The 20,242-nt window shown below is 39.2% G+C and overlaps 2 protein-coding genes across 2 annotated transcripts; both read left to right on the forward strand.

The window, feature by feature from the left end:
* The first annotated feature begins 496 nt into the window (after positions 1-496).
* LOC119722187 (coiled-coil domain-containing protein 77-like) lies at positions 497-11,730 on the forward strand. The gene is made up of 5 exons (XM_038192233.1): positions 497-646; positions 3,339-3,502; positions 8,711-8,832; positions 10,797-10,850; positions 11,726-11,730. The coding sequence occupies exons 1-5, from the start codon at positions 641-643 to the stop codon at positions 11,728-11,730; spliced, it is 351 nt and encodes a 116-aa protein (XP_038048161.1). The 5' UTR covers positions 497-640.
* A 313-nt stretch (positions 11,731-12,043) lies between these two features.
* On the forward strand, positions 12,044-18,887 carry LOC119721842 (coiled-coil domain-containing protein 77-like). The gene is made up of 4 exons (XM_038191789.1): positions 12,044-12,099; positions 13,653-13,872; positions 17,249-17,401; positions 18,374-18,887. Exons 1-4 carry the CDS (start codon positions 12,047-12,049, stop codon positions 18,518-18,520), a joined length of 573 nt encoding a protein of 190 aa, XP_038047717.1. The 5' UTR covers positions 12,044-12,046; the 3' UTR covers positions 18,521-18,887.
* The last annotated feature ends 1,355 nt before the right edge of the window (positions 18,888-20,242 follow it).

Below are 20,242 nucleotides of genomic sequence, written 5' to 3' on the forward strand. Positions count from 1 at the left end.
ATTGACATTCTGATACTTCTTGGCACATCTGAACAATTGGCAATGACACCTTCTTGACTTCTAAAGACTGCTTTAGCCTGCAAAAGTCACTTTGGTACTGGACAGACATCTGCAAAAGTCAGTTTTGAACAGAACTCGTAAAAAATAGAGGTGTCCTAAAAGTAAGGATTACCCTGAGTGGGGGTCCATTATTTGAGAATGAAGCAACACAAAATGAATGAGAGTTGCTGAACAAAATTCTAAGTCCAAACCAACCACCCTGTTGGCGGCTACGAGGCTACGGAGTGGGAGTCCCCTTGAATATGCTTGAGAACGAAGCAACACAAAAGGAATGGGAGTTGCTGAAAAAATTCTAAGTCCAAACCAACTACCCTGTTGGTGGCTACGCGGTCACAAAGTGGGAGTGCAATGGACTCCGCCCTGGAGCATGACGCATACTCGGCATAGTACATACAAGTAGCGCTGAGAATGTTTATTGAGGTCAATCAGCCGTGACCTCGTAGCCGGCTACGAGGTGGATAGATCGAGTGGCGGGGTATTCTGCAATTGTGCCGACTTTTGGGTAGACAGTCATATTTGAATGAATGTATTTGGTACTTTTTGGTAGGCTACTCACAAATTTACTCAGACTGGGACCGTCATGACCGTGAGTGCATAAAAACGTGCAAAATTACTACTGACGTTTTTTTACTCACCATTAGGCAGGCTAATTAATGCCCACACAACACATACATTAAAATGATATAGTTGCAAGCATGTCACCTGCGAAATTTGAGACCTTAAATCCAATTTTAAGGCAAGTTTTTGGCAGTTCAAAAACCATGCATCAACGTCAATCCCCATGCTCTGGAAATGTGTGTTTGATTCCCAATGTATTCTGGGTAGGTGTATGGAATGTCAGACAAGTCGACCGTTGAGACAACTCGACTCGGGACAAGTCGGCTGTTGAGACAACTCGACTCGGGACAACTCGACCGTTGAGACAGCTAACGTGCACGGCACGTGCACGGTACGGCCACGCGGTTGACCGGAGATGCGCGCACAGGCCCGGCAAATTCGAACGATGTGCAAGGACAATCATGCTGCGCTATATCGGCTCTGCTCTATTATGTGTCATAACTCCCAAACGGCGATCAGCCGCCGTCAAAATCCCCGGTACTATCCCCTAAACTAGGCCCAAAAACATGCGAGGCGACTTGTCTCAACGGTCGACTTGTCTTTCCATTTATCGCACATACGGTCGAGTTGTCTCAACGGTCGAGTTGTCTCAACGGGTGACTTGTCCCGAGTCGAGTTGTCTCAACGGTCGTCTTGTCTGACCCCCGGTGTATGTAGAGCCTTGCAGCTAACTTGTTTTTTATTCGATGGCCAAATGAACATAGCGCCCTCTGTTAAAAAATGAAACATTTTGCATTCACTCAGATCAACAAGAGGGCGCTGTTTTATCTACACGATAATAATGTTATAGCTGAGGAGTCTTTTTGCACAATGCATTGCAGTACACATCAACGTGATGTCTCACGTATGGATTTCGATAGCCCGACTGCGTCTTGCCGTACAGTACTATCGCAAGCTCTGTAGTACGGCCAGACGCCCAATGCTTCCACAGAGGCTGAATTTTTTTGGCCGCTGATGTAGCGATTTTGCTACAGATTTCGATCGAGATTATCTTTTCATCCAGGACACAAATTTCCAAAGTTAAGGTTCTTAGTCGTAGAGCAACTCATACCTTTTCGAAAAAACGTTCTTTTGTCTCAATATTTTCATCCATCTGGCCAAAAGCCGACTTTTCAGTCATCTTCCACAAATATCGTCCCGAAAATGCTCCCCCTTGCGATTTCAAAATGGCGGCCGCGCTGTAATGTATGCATTATGCGAGTGCGCTTGGGCAAGGTAATGAATATGCATCATAGTTTATGACGTTTGTCGGACACTCGGCGCGGCTGGCCATACAAACACGAGGTCATGAACTAAATAATGCATATTCATTATCTTGCCCAAGCGCGCTCGCATAATGCATACATTACAGCGCGGCCGCCATTTTGAAATCGCATGGGGGAGCATTTTCGGGACGATGTTTGTGGAAGATGATGACTGAAAAGTCGGCTTTTGGCCAGATGGATGAAAATATTGAGACAAAAGAACGTTTTTTCGAAAAGGTATGAGTTGCTCTACGACTAAGAACCTTAACTTTGGAATTTGTGTCCTGGATGAAAAGATAATCTTGATCGAAATCTGTAGCAAAATCGCTACATCAGCGGCCAAAAAAATTCAGTCTCTGTGGAAGCATTGGGCGTCTGGCCGTACTACAGAGCTTGCGATAGTACTGTACGGCCAGACGCAGTCGGGCTAGGATTTCGATAACTCTCTGCAAAATTAGAATTAAAAGCTGAATTTTTGGTGATGCAATGCTCACAACAGCAACTTTGCGAGGCAGAAGTTTGGGGGATTATTGAAGAAACTGTAGTGAGTAAGAAGCTTGCAAATTTGATTCACACTGGTTTTATTATGCAGCACAAACTTTTGCACGATATGGATACCTTAAGTTTTGGGACTCTCATACATACACAGTATTGAGAGTCCCAAATTTTGGACTAAAATTTACTGTGCTGTTTGGGCCTTGCGATTCAGCGCGCCATGCATGCTCAGACTCATGGTACATGATCGCACGGTACATTGCGTGGTGATTGCCATCTTTATTTTTGGGAAGCTTGTTGTCGCCGTTCTGTCATCATCATTTTACCCCCAAATTTCCCTTAAAAAATCAAAAGCCTGCCCTCTATCTATGACATTACTTCTGGAATCAGCCTCCGCTTCTTTACATTCTTTACATACTGAGTAACCTACATGTACACAAACTAAATAGGTCAAGTTTGTCCCAACTCTGCCAAAAATGACCCACAAAAATTCCCCGTTTTGCTCTGACACATATCCAAGACGACAGCAATCTATCAATCAGTCAAGACCCCGTACATGTAGTTGCATGGGTAATGTTGTCCCTGGTCTTTATAGTATCTTTTCCCCTTAGATGTTAGAAAATGGGTTTTTTTAAACCAATTTCAAGACCAGGTTTTACAGTGACATCATTTGTTACTTTTTGTAAAAGTGTTATTGGATTAAGGAAGTAAAGGGAAATATAAGATTTCAAATAAACACTTTGAATAATAGTCCAATGTTTTCAATCACAATACTGTTTTTTTTTTCAAATTTCTCTGGTTATTATTATGTCAGTGTGTGTACATGTACAAATTACCACTACTCCAATGGAACAACTCATAAACTTGCAAATCATAGTCACATGTAGCACAACAATACTTGTCCCTTTCTTTGTTGTTTAGCATAAGCTTGAATGGGAGTTACGCCAACGTGAGGAAGAAATCGCTGAGCTCCAGAAGGCCCTGAGTGACATGCAGGTTTATCTCTTCCAGGAGAGAGATCATGTCTTAAGGCTCTTTGCTGAAAATGACCGCCTGAAGATACAAGAACTGGAAGATAGAAAAAGGTGCGTGGGATTGTCTGATGAAGATGTTTTAAGTCTTGACTAAGGCTCTCAGCTAATGTTCTGCACTGCATGGATCATAGTGAATAGCTGATCTGGATTAGTGTGTTGAGCTTGTCACGGGTGTTGGTCACTTTGCTGAATTACCACTTCGCCGAATAACCACTTAGCCAAATGGCATCAGGTCAACTCGGACCCAAACCAAGTCGGACCCATGCCAAGTCGGACCCACGCCAACTCGGACCCACTACCAACTCGGACCCACTACCAACTCGGACCCAAGACCAACTCGGACCCACTACCAACTCGGACCCAAGCACGACCAACTCAGACCCAACAATGACTTAATCATTAGTTTCAGAGATTATATTTATACATGTAGGTCATCTTAATAGTGCTTATATAGTGAAGATATTCGGTAATTATATTGGTCAGAATGGGGCTTTTAGTTTTGTTGTTTGATTATACTACATTGATTTTGCACTCTTATTACTCATTCACATGAAGAAATGGATATGTGCAATGTTTTCCTTTTTCATCTGCTTTTTGTGGGTGTGTGCCAAATAATCAGTGTTGTAGGTCTCGAGACCGGTCTCGAGACCACTTTTTGCTGGTCTTGGTCTCGGTCTCGGAAGCTGTGGTCTCGGTCTTGGTCTCGGTCTTGGTCTCGGTCTTGGTCCCCTTTAGCCCCATAAATGTGGCCTATTTACTGGACTGCCTCCGTAAACATAGGCCACACATCCACATGTACAAAAATCGTGTCGACGGAGCCAAATTTTGATTTTCACATTTAGGCTTAGTTTGTAGGGTTTTTTTGCTTTAGAAGTATACTCACCCTCTTTATAGGCTAATCAGAAAGTGCTGCCTTTTTCAGATGTATATTTTTCGTGAAATTTCCAGATTCATTTTTACACGTTTGTGTATCAAAATTTCAAAATGAAATTTCACAAAAATTAGACATCTGAAAAAGGCAGCACTTTCTGATTAGCCTGTAAAGAGGGTGAGTATGCTTCTAAAGCAAAAAAAACCTACAAACTAAGCCTAAATGTGAAAATCAAGATTTTTGTACATGTGGATGTGTGGCCTATGTTTACGGAGGCAGTCCAGTAAATAGGCCACATTTATGAGGCTAGGTCCCCTTTGGTCTCGATATTTTGGCTCGTCTCGGGTTGAGACCGGCAATATGTAGCTTTTACAGCTTGATCGATTACTTTTTGTTTACTTCGTTCAGTACAATTAATAGTTAAAACATTTGCTAGCCCGTAGATCAAGCTTGTTATATATCGCGGTCGGTTTGGACTTGACAGCACGTTGGAAAGTCTCCAAAGTACATGTAAAGCTGCAGCAGTTCCAGTCACTGAACGATTTGGAACAAGTTCGGCATTTATCTGTTGAGTCGGGCACATAAAGCAAAGTATAAACTTCTAACAATTTATACAATAAGGGTCAACCATTTTTGGGGATTGTGTAGTTTAGCCCACCCCTGTGGGCGTAATCACTTGCATTTTGTATTCTGATAATAAATGAGGTGCTTCAAATTAGTTATATATTTTCGACCCCACACAATGATCTCTTTAATTTGGGACAGTATTTTGAAGAAAAAGTAAATATTTCAACCTGATTTTCCAGCATTGAACTCACACACTCTTACCAGTTACCACTCACTGTTGCCATGAGAGTGTATGATGAGACCCCATTTTCTGGCTGCTCAGTTTGAAGTACCCCATTATTCCTCAAAAATTAAAATCCCGTTCAGAAAAAAATTAAAAATCCATATCTGGCACATACTGGCTACCACCTCACAACTTGTGGGTCTACATGTACAAGTCCACATTCTATGACAGAAATTTAAAAATTGATTCAACATTTTCTAGCTCCCATTTTTTAAAATCAAGTACATGTACACAAGTCTTGTTAGAAGTTAAGTCCTATATTTATTTAAGGAAAAAAAGAGGCACAATGTAAAATTAAAATTGCATCTTTAAATATCCGTTAGAAGTCATAGCTGAAACCAAGGGGTGACTGTGGAGTTTAGGATCCGAGTTCCTATAACAGATGAAACATCTACCTTTAACTTTTACTTTTGTCAAGATTGGGTGCAGCCCATTATATTTCTTAAGTATAACTACTTTTTGCTCAAGTAACGTGTCGTGTATCAATTTGTCAACACTGCCACTGGTCAAAATTTTGGTCTGTAATCTTTGTGAATAGAAAGGTTACAAGTTTCAACTATAATAACGTGTCTTGTTTTTTTATTTCGACTATTGTTATTTATTATCAGCGGTCTTGGTCTCGGTCTCGGTCTCGGACCATATTGGTCTCCGCCTTGAAGGGGCTGGTCTCGGTCTCGGTCTCGGACTATGCGGTCTCAACTACAACCCTGCAAATAATATAAACCAAATTAAATCACACTCAATGAAGGATTTCAATATGTCACAAAAATGTTGTTCAGTGAGGAAGTTATTAATTTGAAATACATGTAGACCTTTCATTTCATGTAATTGTTAGTTTGTTTAATTTTTTTTTTTTTTACGAATCTGTTTAACTTTTTATACTTTTTTGATTAACTTTTTTCCCCCATGGAACATCATAGTCGAACATACAGACAGCTAATGTACCTGTAAGGCCTTGAAGGATAATCTTCCCAGAGCTCCAATACTCCTTTTTGATGATTGACATTTCATAATTGTAGGGTATTTAATAAGTTGATCTTTTTTTTAGTTCACATGCTGGCTTTGAGTTTTGTGGGTTTTTTAACGAATCCGTGTAACTTACTTTTTTGATAAACCTTTTTTGTTCAATATGGAACCTTCGTTTTTCTTGCAGTGTATGCAATGGTGTTTATGTGGTTTTTTTTGTTAAATACATATACAAATGTACATGTAGAAATTAGAATAGACTTTGTTTTATACTTTATTTATTTTATTGAATGACTTATAATGTTTACTTATATTTATTGAATTAATCGTGTCATGTTTGAAAGTGTTTATGTTTCAATGTCATACTTTCCAATTTTATTTTTCTATGAAGATCTGTTTTGAATTTATGTGGTTTGAATTAAAAATGAAATGAATTGCTGTTAAATTGAGCAAGATGGCGTGAACGATGTCAAATATGAAAATGAATAATTGGTTAAACTTTAATTTTAAATTTTACTTTTGGTTAAAGCGCAATATGTTTCAATGGAAACAAATAATAAGAATAAATAATTAATTACACTTTTAAAGCGCATTTCAAAAAAGCATTTCAATGCGCTTTACGACGACAAACTGCTGCAATACAGATATTTTACCTGACAACTACAATGAAAATTTATACTTAAAAGCATCACTGTATTAACAGATGATAAGTGGACAAACTTTATGAAATTGTCAAATAATTGTAAAAGTCCGAGTTGGTCATGCATGGGTCTGAGTTGGTAGTGGGTCCGAGTTGGTTGTGGATCCGAGTTGGTAGTGGGTCCGATTGAGTTGGCATGGGTCCGAGTTGGTAGTGGGTCCGAGTTGGCCTGGGTCCGAGTTGGCTTGGGTCCGACTTGGTTTGGGTCCGAGTTGGATCGAAACCAGCCAAATTACCACTTAGCCAAATTACTGCTTTGCCCAATTACCACTTCGCCGAAAGTATTTGCTAACACATTATGCTCGCATGCACAAACTCATGGTAATTATAACAGCTGACTGGTACTTAATATTAAGTGGTTTTCATACTTGTTGTGTCTTCTTTTACTAGGTTTATGTGACATTGTCCTCTCAATTCACTTTGAAAGTGAAGAAGTGGAATTTATAAAATATATTAATCATTGACTGTCCGTACACGGTGACCATGTTTTTGGTCGCACACAGTTAATTCTCAGAAACTTTTTTTTTTTTTCTTTTTAAATCTTCATCCCCTTCAGTACTGTTTCAAGTTGACTATAGAATGAAAAAAGTTGAATCTCATATGGGTTTGGATAGGAAGGGGTAAAACAACCCCAAGTTTTTCATGTAGCTCATTTTTATGGCTCCATACATACATGTACGTGTCTGTAGGCATTTCTTTATGGTGTAAATCAAGGACACACACATGCAACGTCATCAATGAATTGTAAATGGAAGACGAGTTCGATTAGAAAACGTGTACTAAACCAATGAGAGCAGATGCAAAAATGTTCAGAGTATAAACAAAGGAAAGGGAAGAGAAACATTAGAAAATCCTTGATTTACACCATAACAAACTTGTTAGTACGTGCGTTTGCGTGCAATTCGGCGAAGTGGTCATTCAGCGAAGTGGTAATTCGACGGAGTGGCAAGTAGGCGAAGTGGTTATTCGGTGAAGTAGCAAATCGTTGAAGTGGTTGTCGACAAAGAGGTTGGTTGGCAAAGCGACTGCAAAAACCTTGTCACAATAGCAGTGCTACTGCCTGTCCTGAGGCTGAATTGAATCCATGTACATGTATATATACATTGTACCTGTAATCTGTATGTTGTGCAGATGGATGGTGACTGTTGGGGAGGATTCTTTGATTGGCAATGACGGACTGACAACCTTGCGGGCAGAGTACAGGTCATTGTTTGCAGGGCTGGGTAGAGCTTCAAGTTCTCTCTAGGTGTGCTTCACAAAACAGGTCTCTATTAATGTTGTGCATTTTTCCAATAATTTAGTCTTTGAATATTGGAACTTGAATTTGAACAAAAAAATCATCCAATGACATTGAAATAATTTGGAATGTATCGATATAGATTTTGAGCTAGCTGACAACCTGGCATTTGGCAGATATTGAAGATCCACATTAGGGCTTACATTCCTCATGAAAACTCTCAAACCATCTGCGTAAAGTGTGGCGTTTGACTAAACAAATCAAATCTCTCAACTTAAACTCATAAAATCACATCATGGACGGTTTTTTGTCATTGCTCACATTAAAAAAACAATTCAATTTGATAAAATGCTATTCGGATATTCGGTGGATGATCAAATATTTGGATATTCGGTATATTTTGCACAACCCTTGTCTAGACTAAGCAATTGCAATTTGTTCCACACTAGTGCAAAAGTATGTTTAGAGATGATGCATTCATGAACATGTATGAATGTTGGTGCTGCTTTAATACCCCACATGTACAATCAGTTACACGTATAATGTGATATGGAAGTAAACAAACCCTGTTAGTTTGGATTTACCAAAGGTGTACTAACTTGAACTTTTCCAATGATTTGATTTGTACTTGACAGAATCCAGCATCTGTTATCATTATCAAGCCCATCAGGTCCTGAAGTGACATACTTCCACAAAGAACCATCAACGCGGGCAATTGTCACACAGAAACACCCACAAAAGAGACATCCACATGCAGGTCAGTGTGTAACACCGCACTGGCAACTCTACCAACGGGGCTGCAGACTCATATTTGTCAATGTCCTTGGCCAAAATTTGTTAATCAATTCCCTCGCCCATCCATGGGCAATTCTACAGAATTATAAACCTGAATGCCAACAATTCTTAATGGCCAAAATGCCACAAAAGAAATATACATATCAATTTGAAGCATATTATCTGTATTTTATTGACATGTAGTTTATTTAAAAGGGAAGATACAACATCATTGCAAACATCAAAAAACGAAATGATCAAATTATGACGAAATATATTACTGGACTGTCAGTGAATGACAGTCTAAAGCATCCTGTAAAATTCATATTTAGTCATTCCGCATTTTCTTTGCAATCAATTACGCATCTGTGTAGGGGTACAAGCCTGCTAGACTGATTCTCTGACCTAACTTCCTCAAAGTGTACAAAGTGCTACGTCTCATCTTACGTCTCATGTCACCAGACCACAAGAACATGGTTGGATTTCTTAGATTTTCTGGCATTTCCGAACCCAAAACGTGAAATAGGTCAGTTTAAAGGGAAGATACAACATTGGCAAATATTACAAAACGATATGAACAAAGTATCACTAAATACCTTAGTGGATTGTTAGGGGATGACAGCCTAAAGCATCCTGTAAAATCGTGGCTCCTGGTGTGCTGACATTTAAAAAAAAAAATGGTATTTTTCCAACGCTGGTCGGCCGACCAGCAATGGAGAAAACTGTTTTTTTTTTTTAAAACTACTCCTAATTTTTCATAATTAGTTATTCTGTGTTTTCTGTGCAATTGATTACACACCTTTGAAGGGGTACAAGCCTACTAGACTGCCTCTCTGATCTTACAATCCCCCAAAGTCTATAAATTCTCTGTTTCATCTTAAATGGGGTCTGTGAACCAGACTACAAGAACATGAATGGTTTTCTTGGTTTTTCCAACATCTACAAGCCCAAAACGTGAAACAAGTCATTTTAACAATATTTGCTAAAACATACTAATCCTCCAAATCCATTTATTTCTGATTATTGCAGCAAAAGCAAATGTTGTACATGCCCTTTAACAATATTTTTTATAGCACACTAATCCCCCAGATGCACTTATTTTGAACATTGCAGCAAAAGCAAATGTTGTACATTCCCTAACAAGTTCAACAGTTTGGCTGTTACTTGTAAATGGAAAATCAATTGATGACAATACAAAAAATTGATTTGTCTGAGTACGTCCGGTGTTTTGAGCCAATTTCTACTACAGCAACAAAGTTGGATGAATAATTTCTTCTTTGACTCATCAAAGTAACTAGTGACTAACTGATATGTTTTATCAGAATTAAAATCTACCCCGTGATTATAACTACAATTACATACACTGTTGAATTGCCCAAAATGTACGTCTGACACTGCGGAACTGCCCCCATTTAAACATTATTAAGAGTAAACCTAGTCAAGTTCCCTTGTATTGGGTATTTTAAGTGTCAACAGTTCTTCAAGTTGTCCTAAATGTCTCATCCTTTTCCAAACAAGCAAACAACTCAAGGAATGCCATGGATAAGCCAGTTCGGTATTTCAACTGCTTATGTGCACAACGATATGGGTCACCGGTCATTCGGGATAGTAGAACGATCAAAGGCGCATGAATGCGGGTGCGCGACGCTTGTGTGTAAATTACCACCAGAGTGGTCGTGCGCGTAACATCGCCTAACATCGTGTCAGCAATGTTATCCCAAATGACCTCAGGTCATTGAAATACAGAACTGGTTTATTACAATGAATTACAGTCGGGCATTAGAAGACTTTTGACCCAACTTTGAACATTGCATTTTATTCTGGCAAACAATTATATATCTGCACACACTGTCCATCAGATTTCAAAGGTATATGAAGGTGTAACCTGTAATTTCCAAGACGTCTCATGTTTTCTTCTTACTTGCCTGTCTGGTTTTTTTTTTCCAGAGGGTGAAATATTGGGGTTTAAAAGCCAGAGTGCCAAGCAGACCACAGAACAACAGAACACGGAGGAATGCACAACACAGAGTTACTGCTAACACAAAAGGTAGGTAGAGATTACATACCGGTATGGTTGAGGCAAAGGGTGGTTGATAAAACATTGCAAAGCCAACACTCCTCAGATCTCATACCAACCATATCAGGCCCATTTTTAGTATTTGTGGGTCAGATAAACTAGTGGATCATAGTATTAATACAATGTATGTCAAATCAGGTTTTGCCCTTCATTGATGTATAAACACTGAATACTCAGTGTGTTACCTCCTGAGTAAAAGTTGGAAAAAATCACTCGGTTGGGACTCGAACCCACAACCTCCTGCTTTCTAGTGCAGATGTTTTACCACTTGACCACTGAGCTAATGGGATCGGTTGGCTGGCTCGAATCTGATGTATTGGTACATGGCAGCGGGCATCGCATTAACTATTTATAAGGTCTATGGGATTTAAATTTTTTTTTAAGCATTAATATGGTTAAGGTTTGTGACTCATGATCAGAGGGTCAGGGGTCCGAATCTAGTTGCCGGTTATATGTGTGTCCTTGGGCAAGCCACTTCACCCCCACTTGCCTCTCTCCACCCAGGAGTATAAATAGGTACCGATATTAGCTGGGAAGTAACCTGCAATGGACTGGCATCCTATCCAGGGGGGATAAAAAAATATCCTCGGTCGTTTCATGCCTTTGAAACCGGAGATGTATTGGCTAATGACAGACTTTACTTACTTTCATAGTATTAATAGTAAATATATATATCTGTTGCAGCTTTTGGTAGGTGTGTTGATAATTCCTTGATCAGCTGATGAAATTACCTGTAGTTACTCCCCTGAGAAGTGAGTTTGGCAAAAAAGCCGCCTCATCATACCATGAACTTTCCAAGATTAGTTACATACGTTATCCCAGTAAAGTTGCTTCAATCACGATAATTGATCAGATCATCTCCAAAATGGTGGTTTCTTTTGTCCGAGTCTGTACCAGCAGGTTGATCCTGTTACCATCCATCAATATTTTCCAATCCTCATTTCAGTCCAACAGCGCCCAGCCCAAAGCTGTCCATCCTGATTCAGACCAGCAGCAGGCAGAGCCAGAGAGTCTGTTGCTACAGATTGAAGCTCTACAATCTCAGATGAAGGAACAAGCTGAGCTATCTAGAGAGCGGACGGAAGCCTTGCTGGAGGATCGTAGGGTCAGGATGGAAGAGATGCAGACTGTGATTGAGAGAGATCGCTCCAAGATTCACTCCCTCAATGAAAAGTAGGAACTCCCTTCATTGATTCCTTATAATCTTAAATGAACTTGACAAAGGTGCCCAGTGGCATAGCTAATGATAGGGGAGGAGGATGAGGGGCATGGACCCCTCTGCTCAAAGACTGCCTCCTACTAGAAACTGAGGTCCCTTTAGGGCCCTCCAGCAACTTGGACCCCAGTTACATCCTTGAAGGTACCAATAAAGATAAATGCACATGTGTGCAGTTTGGACAACGGGCAGGGGTTTCAAATAGATTATATTACCTGGTGTTTGTGTTGTTGCATGAATTGGCAAAACATTTCTAAATATGTGGAGTGCCCTGGCCTCATGGTCTGGAGCATTGAACTCGTTGTCTGTGGGTAATTCTACAGGTTGTGGGTTCGAGTCCAGCCTGGGGTTATGGTGCATGTTCCCTTTGGCAAGACACTTTGTCACTCATTGCTTCGCCCCACCCAGGAGTAAATGGGTACCTGTGAGAACAGAGATCGCAATTGTGATTGATTTTAGCTACCTTGCGTCGAAATGACTACACCGAGCTGTATGGGCTTTATTCAGGAGTCGACTATATTAAATTGAAAGCGAGGTAAAATCTTCATATTTGGAACTTGCAAAGAGAAATTAAAGCAGTGACATAAAATTAATTACAAATTAATACCAGTCTGCTTTAATGAAAATTTAAATTTGTTGTTAAACATACCCTAATGTTTTTAAGCCACATTTAAAATAAAAATTGAAAGTGAGGCTAGAATGCAAAAATAGTCTGGCACCATCCTATTCAATAGTTTATAAAATACTGTCAGGGAACATGACTAAAATGACTTCCTCGTGAATAAAAATCCATATTCCACAGGAAGCTGAGATTGTATTTGCAATGTTTCATTGGCCCAATGATCAGGGGTAATAATAATGTAAAGCACTTTGATCTTAGTTATTTTAGAAACCACAGTCTTTCCACACTAGTATATTGGCAACACATCTTGCCAAAATAACATGGAGGCATATGCAGTGTGTGCTTGCTGAAATTACATGAGTCAATTGACTAATAAAACCAAATTAGGTTTTGTCCATCACCGATGTATAAACACTGTATTCTCAGTGTGTTTCCTCCCGAGTGAAAGTTGGAAAAAAATCACTCCGGTGGGACTCGAACCCACGACCTCCTGCTTTCTATTGCAGATGTCTTACCATCTTATGAATAGTTAATGTAGTACCCGCTGCTATGTACATCAGATTCGAACCAGCCAACTGATCCCGTTAGCTCGGTGGTCAAGTGGTAAGACATCTGCACTAGAAAGCAGGAGGGTCATGGGTTTGACCGGAGTGATTTTTTTCAACTTTCACTCGGGAGGTAACACAGAGAGTATACAGTGTTTATATGTCGGTGAAGGGCAAAACCTAATTTGATTTACATCACCCCGACGCAAAATGAAATGAAATCTTATGAATGACTAATAAGACACTTACCGTTCTTTAAACAAAAGTAGAATGTGTATCCTTTATTCAGCTACCTTGTTCAACCATCATACATCACTTGTCATGGACATTCTTCTGTTAATAGGTTACATCGTACACAGCAGATGTTGTATGACAGCACTAAGGACTATCTAGAGCTGAAGTATGAAGGACGATCTCAGGAGCGAGTCTGGATGGCAGAGAAGGACCGTCTACTACAGGAGCTGGATCGATGTAAGGAACAACTAGATGTCTCCAAAGATGACGTCTTAGTCATCTCAGATCATGCACTGGAAGAGAGACAAACACAGAACTTGGAAATTGAGGTGGGCATTATAGAGAAGCTTCCTGCACAAAGAAATCATTTCAAGTTAAATACAATACAATAATGATCATTTTCAAGCAAATTCGTTTGAATTGCTTTAAAAAAAGAACTAACTTTTCCATTCAGAAATCATTTTTTTTTCAAAAGTTAGCAAAACAAAAGAATCTTGTTACAAAGTCACAACTGAATGGCCCCCTCAAAAGCTGCAATCAAACTATTGGGGTAATCGCACATAAGGAGCATTTTGGACTTTGGCAGATCTACTTTATTCAGTGTTGTACAAATGATACTGAATGATTGCAACGTGGTGGTTTTAGTCTGACGATCTCTTCCATGCAAAATCTTGAGGAAGGCGAGGAGAGCATAGAAGACAAATTTCACCGGCAGTTGTTGTACGAAAAAGACGGCAGGCCTAATGCCAAACTTTTTCCAGTTCCACCTACCATGCGTTAGTGGACTTGTTGTCTTGGACTTTTTCCTTGACTTTCTCCGTGTCTCAAGTAAGATGTGAATTTCTTTAATTACGAGTCAGAAACTCCAACCCTAATTCGGGCTTTTTAATCTTATGGAAACACTGAACATTTTTCACATCGTAAAATTTCATTTGGATCTACATGTACATGTAAAAGAAAAAAAGGAGGCGATGTCCAGAAATTGAACACGAAGTTTATTGTACATATAGTACGTATGTGTACTTGCGGCGCAGCCCAGATTTCGGACACAGAATTTTGGCTGGCCTATTTTCAGATTTTTTCCCCATAGGCCAGTTTCATCCCTGTATGGTCTGTGACTTGAAACATAGATGAGTTTGTGAACAGAACGGGACAAAAAAAACACAGAACCGGGCCTGCGGATCTCGATTTCAAATAAAAGTTGCTGAATCATGTTTTGAATTGGGCCTGAATTGAGACACATTCTCATTGAGCCGATTGCAGCTACGCGGTGTCATGCACTGATACGATGAATTAAGGCAACTGCGCGCACGTTTGCATCGTGTCAACGCTTGTGCGTGCTTCGCCAAATAAAAAAGCGAACTACTAACAGAAATTTCCAACGATGCGTCTGAAGACCTTCTTTTGTTGATTTCTTCAAAATGACAGCATGTCAGAAAGAATAATTTCAGAGAGAATTTAGTACTGTCAACCAACCAAGTATGTTTTTCAACGATAATTACATCAGTTACTTTTTGGATAGCTGCAAATGATGGACTGTAGCTTAAAATGACTAGAGACTTAACTTACTGTACAGAATGTACACTGCTGGGTGCGTCCATTTTTGTGCACAAACCTATGGAGAGCTCAGAATTTTTTACTGCTTTTGGGCAATTCCACGGTAACGGAAGGACGTTTTCGCTCATTAAACAAAATTTCAAATGTGCCTATCACAGCCACTGTTATTAGTTACAGCAAGCAAATGTCACAATGGTATTGCTATAATGCTACCTTCAATTTCCACACTTTTGGGGGGCATGCATACCTCTCGTTAATGAATTATGAATATTAATGAGGTCGGTAACGGAAGGACGGTAAAACGGACGAGGGTTTTCCAACTTACACGCGTTTTGCATAAACTCTGTGAATTTTATGGGGCAATTATATTTCAAAGGTAGGAAATGGAATCCCTGCGGCTTTATCTATACTATACCACCTTTCATTTGACTTTAAGTGTTTCGGTGATATAATTACAATGTCTTAAGTGGATTATAATTTGGTAGCGGAAGGACGGTAACGGAAGGACAAAAGGTTTACTCAATTATAGCATGAATAAAATGTGAATTTACACTAATTATACAAGTGAAATAAATTGCTGAAATGTGTAACTGAATGTGAAATCAACAATATGCAGACCTGGCATAAATAATTATACCCAAGAAACTATTGAGATAAAGATAGAAGCCTGCTAATTAATGATAACAAATGAAAAATGAAAACAACCAAAAACACATATTTCACGAACACAAGACAACTACAGAAATGGACTTCAAACCCATCACCTTAATCCTTAAAAGTTTTAAATACACAGTATTTGAGCACTTGAGTATATTGGTTACATGTTCACCAACAACTTTTAATAATAACACCAGTAGGTTCAGTGGTTTACCTAAAGGGTGGGGGGGGGGGGGCAGGGGCGACCAGCTTACATGTACATTAAAAACATCTACAGGTAGAACTGATGGCTTCAGAATCATTGTGCTTTAAAAAATGTTTTAGGTGTTGCTTTTAATTGAACTCTAAATTCAGTGTTTGAAATCAAATTTTAATGATTTAGAGTATTAACAATAATTATCTTATAAACATCCAGCCTGAAGTTGTTAACTTAATTTGTCAAAAATTGCACCTCACATGTCTTACACATGTAAATTGTATGAAAGTGCCCAATAGCACTGGTACTTTCTGCCATCTCATTTTTTACTTAATTTGCTTCTGGAATGGCTTCACAGAAATTGTATCTTTCTCTATTGTCCATGAATGGTGATAGCAGCAACTTAATGATTTGATTTTCTGCAACAACTCCATACATGTATGAGTACCGGTACATTGTCATACATGTACATTGTACATGTACATGTTATACATATGCCTGTGCCATCCTTTGTAATGAACACCTTGCCCTGCTCATACCAGCTTTGTGAAGGTGGGTCACATGAATGTCCTTTCAATGCGCATTATACATGCATGTAGTTGCAGTGATTTTCATTTTTCAAACATGAGCACAAATGTCGTTACATTTGATAAAAATAACATTTGTCCTTCCGTTACCGTCCTTCCGTTACCAATTTGGTAACGGAAGGACGGGATTTAATTAATTGTAATTAAAAAACGATACGTACAGCAGTGTCAGTTATAATGTCATATTGAAGGCCTACCTAAACTTGCTTTGCACAATAACTTTCATTGCATTCATACTGCAAGTTTTGAAAATAAATTAAAAATATGTATTTTTTCGGTAACGGAAGGACATTTTCGAAGGCTGAAATATTAGAAGTCACTGAAGCGAAACAAATTACGCAAAACGTAAAAAAAAAGGTCCAGTCAGTTTTTCATGACCTATACTTTCTCATGACAGAAACTGATGGCATGAGTACATATTTGTGTGTGTGTATTGGTAGAATACTGTCATATCACTATTTATCACATTTTTAGGATTAAAACAGGATTATTATGTAATCCTATTTTGTTGGTACCAAAATGTATCAAAAATAGAATTCCGACTTCAAATTCCCTTCAGTGGATTGTTCTGATTGCTATCGAAAAGTGAACAAAATAAACTCTGATATTCAAACAGTACCAACTGCTCATGCAAAGTTTAAGCCATTTCTGATCTATTGCCGAAACCTGTTTCTAGTACCATTCATTCTTGTGGTTATTTATCCACAGGATAAGACGGAAAAGCTTGCTAAGCGTTTACACCTGATGAACCAGCGGTATGAGGCCATGGAGAAGCGACGGAATCTGGAGATAGAAGGTTTCAAGAATGATACCCGAATCTTGAGAAACCAACTCAAGGATGTTGAGAAGCAACTCTACAAGGTGGAGTATTGTCTGTTCATGTCAGTCATGTTGTTAGTTTGCATTTGTCCGTTGCTGTTTTCTACTTTCCTATGTTGGTCAGCTATAGAGCAGTTCATGCAGATCGTGGTGCGGACACTGCGAACAAGTACCCCAAAGGCTGGGTCATGCTTAGCCCCATATGTGGCCATTTTACTGGACTACCTCCATAAATAAAGGCCACACTTCCACCATGTACAAAAACATGTCGAACTTTTATATTTGTTTTATATAACTGACACATAGATCCTTGTCATTTGATATTTGAACTTTTATTTCAATATAAAATTGGTTGAAAATGTATTTTTCTCTTCCAAACCACCCCTTCACGAAAATGTTTGAACCCAACGCTGGCTACGTGCAATGCTAAACGCGCACACCAGCATGCATTTGCATACAACTGCGTCATGGAACAAGAATGATCCTAACTGTTCAATAGTATTTCCCATTCCCCATAGGCGAATGGGACTTTTTGAGCCCCGGCGTGAATGGGAGCAATAACGAATGCCACATGATGTGAGTTCCACCAATCAAATGACAACGATCTGTATGTCGATTATATAAAGTAAAATGGTGCATTCCATGAAACGTGCTCTTGACTAAATCAAGAAGCAGATTCTGTTAGTGAGATGTTATGTCATCTTAGTCCATAATGATGTTGTCACTGAAATCAAGATTGCAAGGACATCATTGCAGGGATGTAGTCGAGTCCATCACTAGTCCCTGCAAGTCCACCACAAGTCCTCCAACACCAATTTAACTCACAAGCTATTCAAATGAGCTTTGACAAAGGCATCCAGTGTATCTTGTGCCTGGACTTGTGATGGACTCACGAATTACTTGTGTCTGGACTTGTGGTGGACTTGTGAATGGAATCAACTACATCCCTAGCCCTGGATCATTGTCAGTGCTTTGTAATGTAAACCCTTCTTGTTTTGTTGCCATGCTGAACAGGTGACAGTGGGTGTTGGGGAAGATGGTGATATGTTCATGCTGCATAATATTCATCAGACAGCTAAGAGATCAAAGAAGATGCAGAGTGAGCTACATCAACTCAAGGCTCTGATCTATGGCGTGGAAACAGACCTCAGGAATCTCTAGTAATACACACAATCACCCCTCACTGTGTCTCCACATTTGATCAAATGACTTATAACTTTGGGAAGCCTCATTCTCTGTTTGAAGATGCATAGGATCTTGTGATATTTGTGCCTTTTGGGTTTTTTTTTTTTGAAGCAAAAACAAAATTGCTCCAAATCTTAAGTTAGATCCATAACAACTTACCTGTTGAAGTTATAGCTGAGTGGATACTGTACATCTTGAGAATACAGGGAAACCTTATCAAACTTTCAATCAAATTGGACATAGGACTTCGTTGCTATTGTCTTTCCCACAAAGGCCTATGCATAAACATTTTATTGTGCCAAGTGAATAGAAAAAGTGAACCTTTTTGCCACCCTGGGTCAAAAATCTGATATTCACAAGAACAGTGCATGTATGTCTGATGTTATTAATAATTGACTTGTCTGACAACTTAAGATTAGAAACAGTTGGAGGAGATCCTATAAATCCACCGATGCTAAATTCAGCTGCTGTATTCGCTGTTCTTGTGAACGATTTCAAACATTTAGAGAAAAAGGCTCCTTTTTGTTCATGTGCTACGTGAGAACTGATGTCACTTTGTCACTTTAGTACGAATGGCCGGTTGTTCTGCGTAGAATAGTAACAGTACTAACATAACAATGCCCACATGTACAGTTACTTTGGTTACTTAAAACTGGAGAGAGTTTGTTGTATTTGTTATCTCACAGGAACCTTGACATGAAAAGGCTCCATTATATTGTGGGGGCAATGTATACTGCCAAAATAGTCAATGTTTTGAAATTGAATCTGTTTAAAATGGAGGCAATAACTACTGAAATTGCATGCCAGTATGTTCAGATGTTATTGAAGTAATGCTTGTGCAGCTCACATATGGGTTTACTGCGCACAGCAAAGACTTCTCAAATGCGATACTTTGGGTACACTATGGTAAGGCCCAAGGAGGACACAAAGTGGACATCGCTTTTCTGCTGTCAGAAGAGCAGATAACAGAAGTATGGCCATTTTCCGACAATACATTTTTCATTTTGTAACTTTGTGATGTGGAAGCTCTTTAAGGGGGAACGCCTAAAAAACCCTGTTAACCTACACTCAAAGAAAAATGAAACGGTGCTTATTTTTCTCAGAAGCACCGTTTCATTTTCCTTTTAACCAAAAGCAGAATACAAATGGTAGTTACCAAAGGTTCGTTTTGCTTTTCTGGTTCTAAGAAATGAGAAAAGCAAAAAACAAAAATATACATTTTGGGTAGCACAAAAGCAGGAAATGGAAACGTCAGAAACGGTTTGATCTGATTTTTGAACAAGAGAAAAGCAGATGTCCACTTTTTCTCCCTCCAGCAAGGGAGGAAAAGCAAAATCTGCATTTCAGGTAGCATAAAAGCACTACAGTGGATTTTATTAAACAGTAAATTCTGCATTTATGGTAGCACAAAGGCGGGAAAGCAGAACAAAATGAACCATTCAAAAAATACTCAATCTGCTATTCTGACAGCAGAAACGCAGATGTCCACGTTTTGTCCTCGATGACTACATGAACAGTCCTGTTCATTTCAGAATGGTAAATAGTGCCCTCTTCTCACCATCTAGTTTGCAAGTTGTCCTTCAATACCCATTTGTTGTTCCAAACATTTGTGTCAAGCTTGTTATTCCAATTAACTATGCACAAAAAGTACATGTATTGGGGTCATGTCCTGCATGTTGTTCTAATGTAGGAGAGATG

The sequence above is a fragment of the Patiria miniata genome, unplaced genomic scaffold, assembly GCF_015706575.1.
Source record: "Patiria miniata isolate m_02_andy unplaced genomic scaffold, ASM1570657v1 HiC_scaffold_14, whole genome shotgun sequence".
NCBI lineage: Eukaryota > Metazoa > Echinodermata > Asteroidea > Valvatida > Asterinidae > Patiria > Patiria miniata.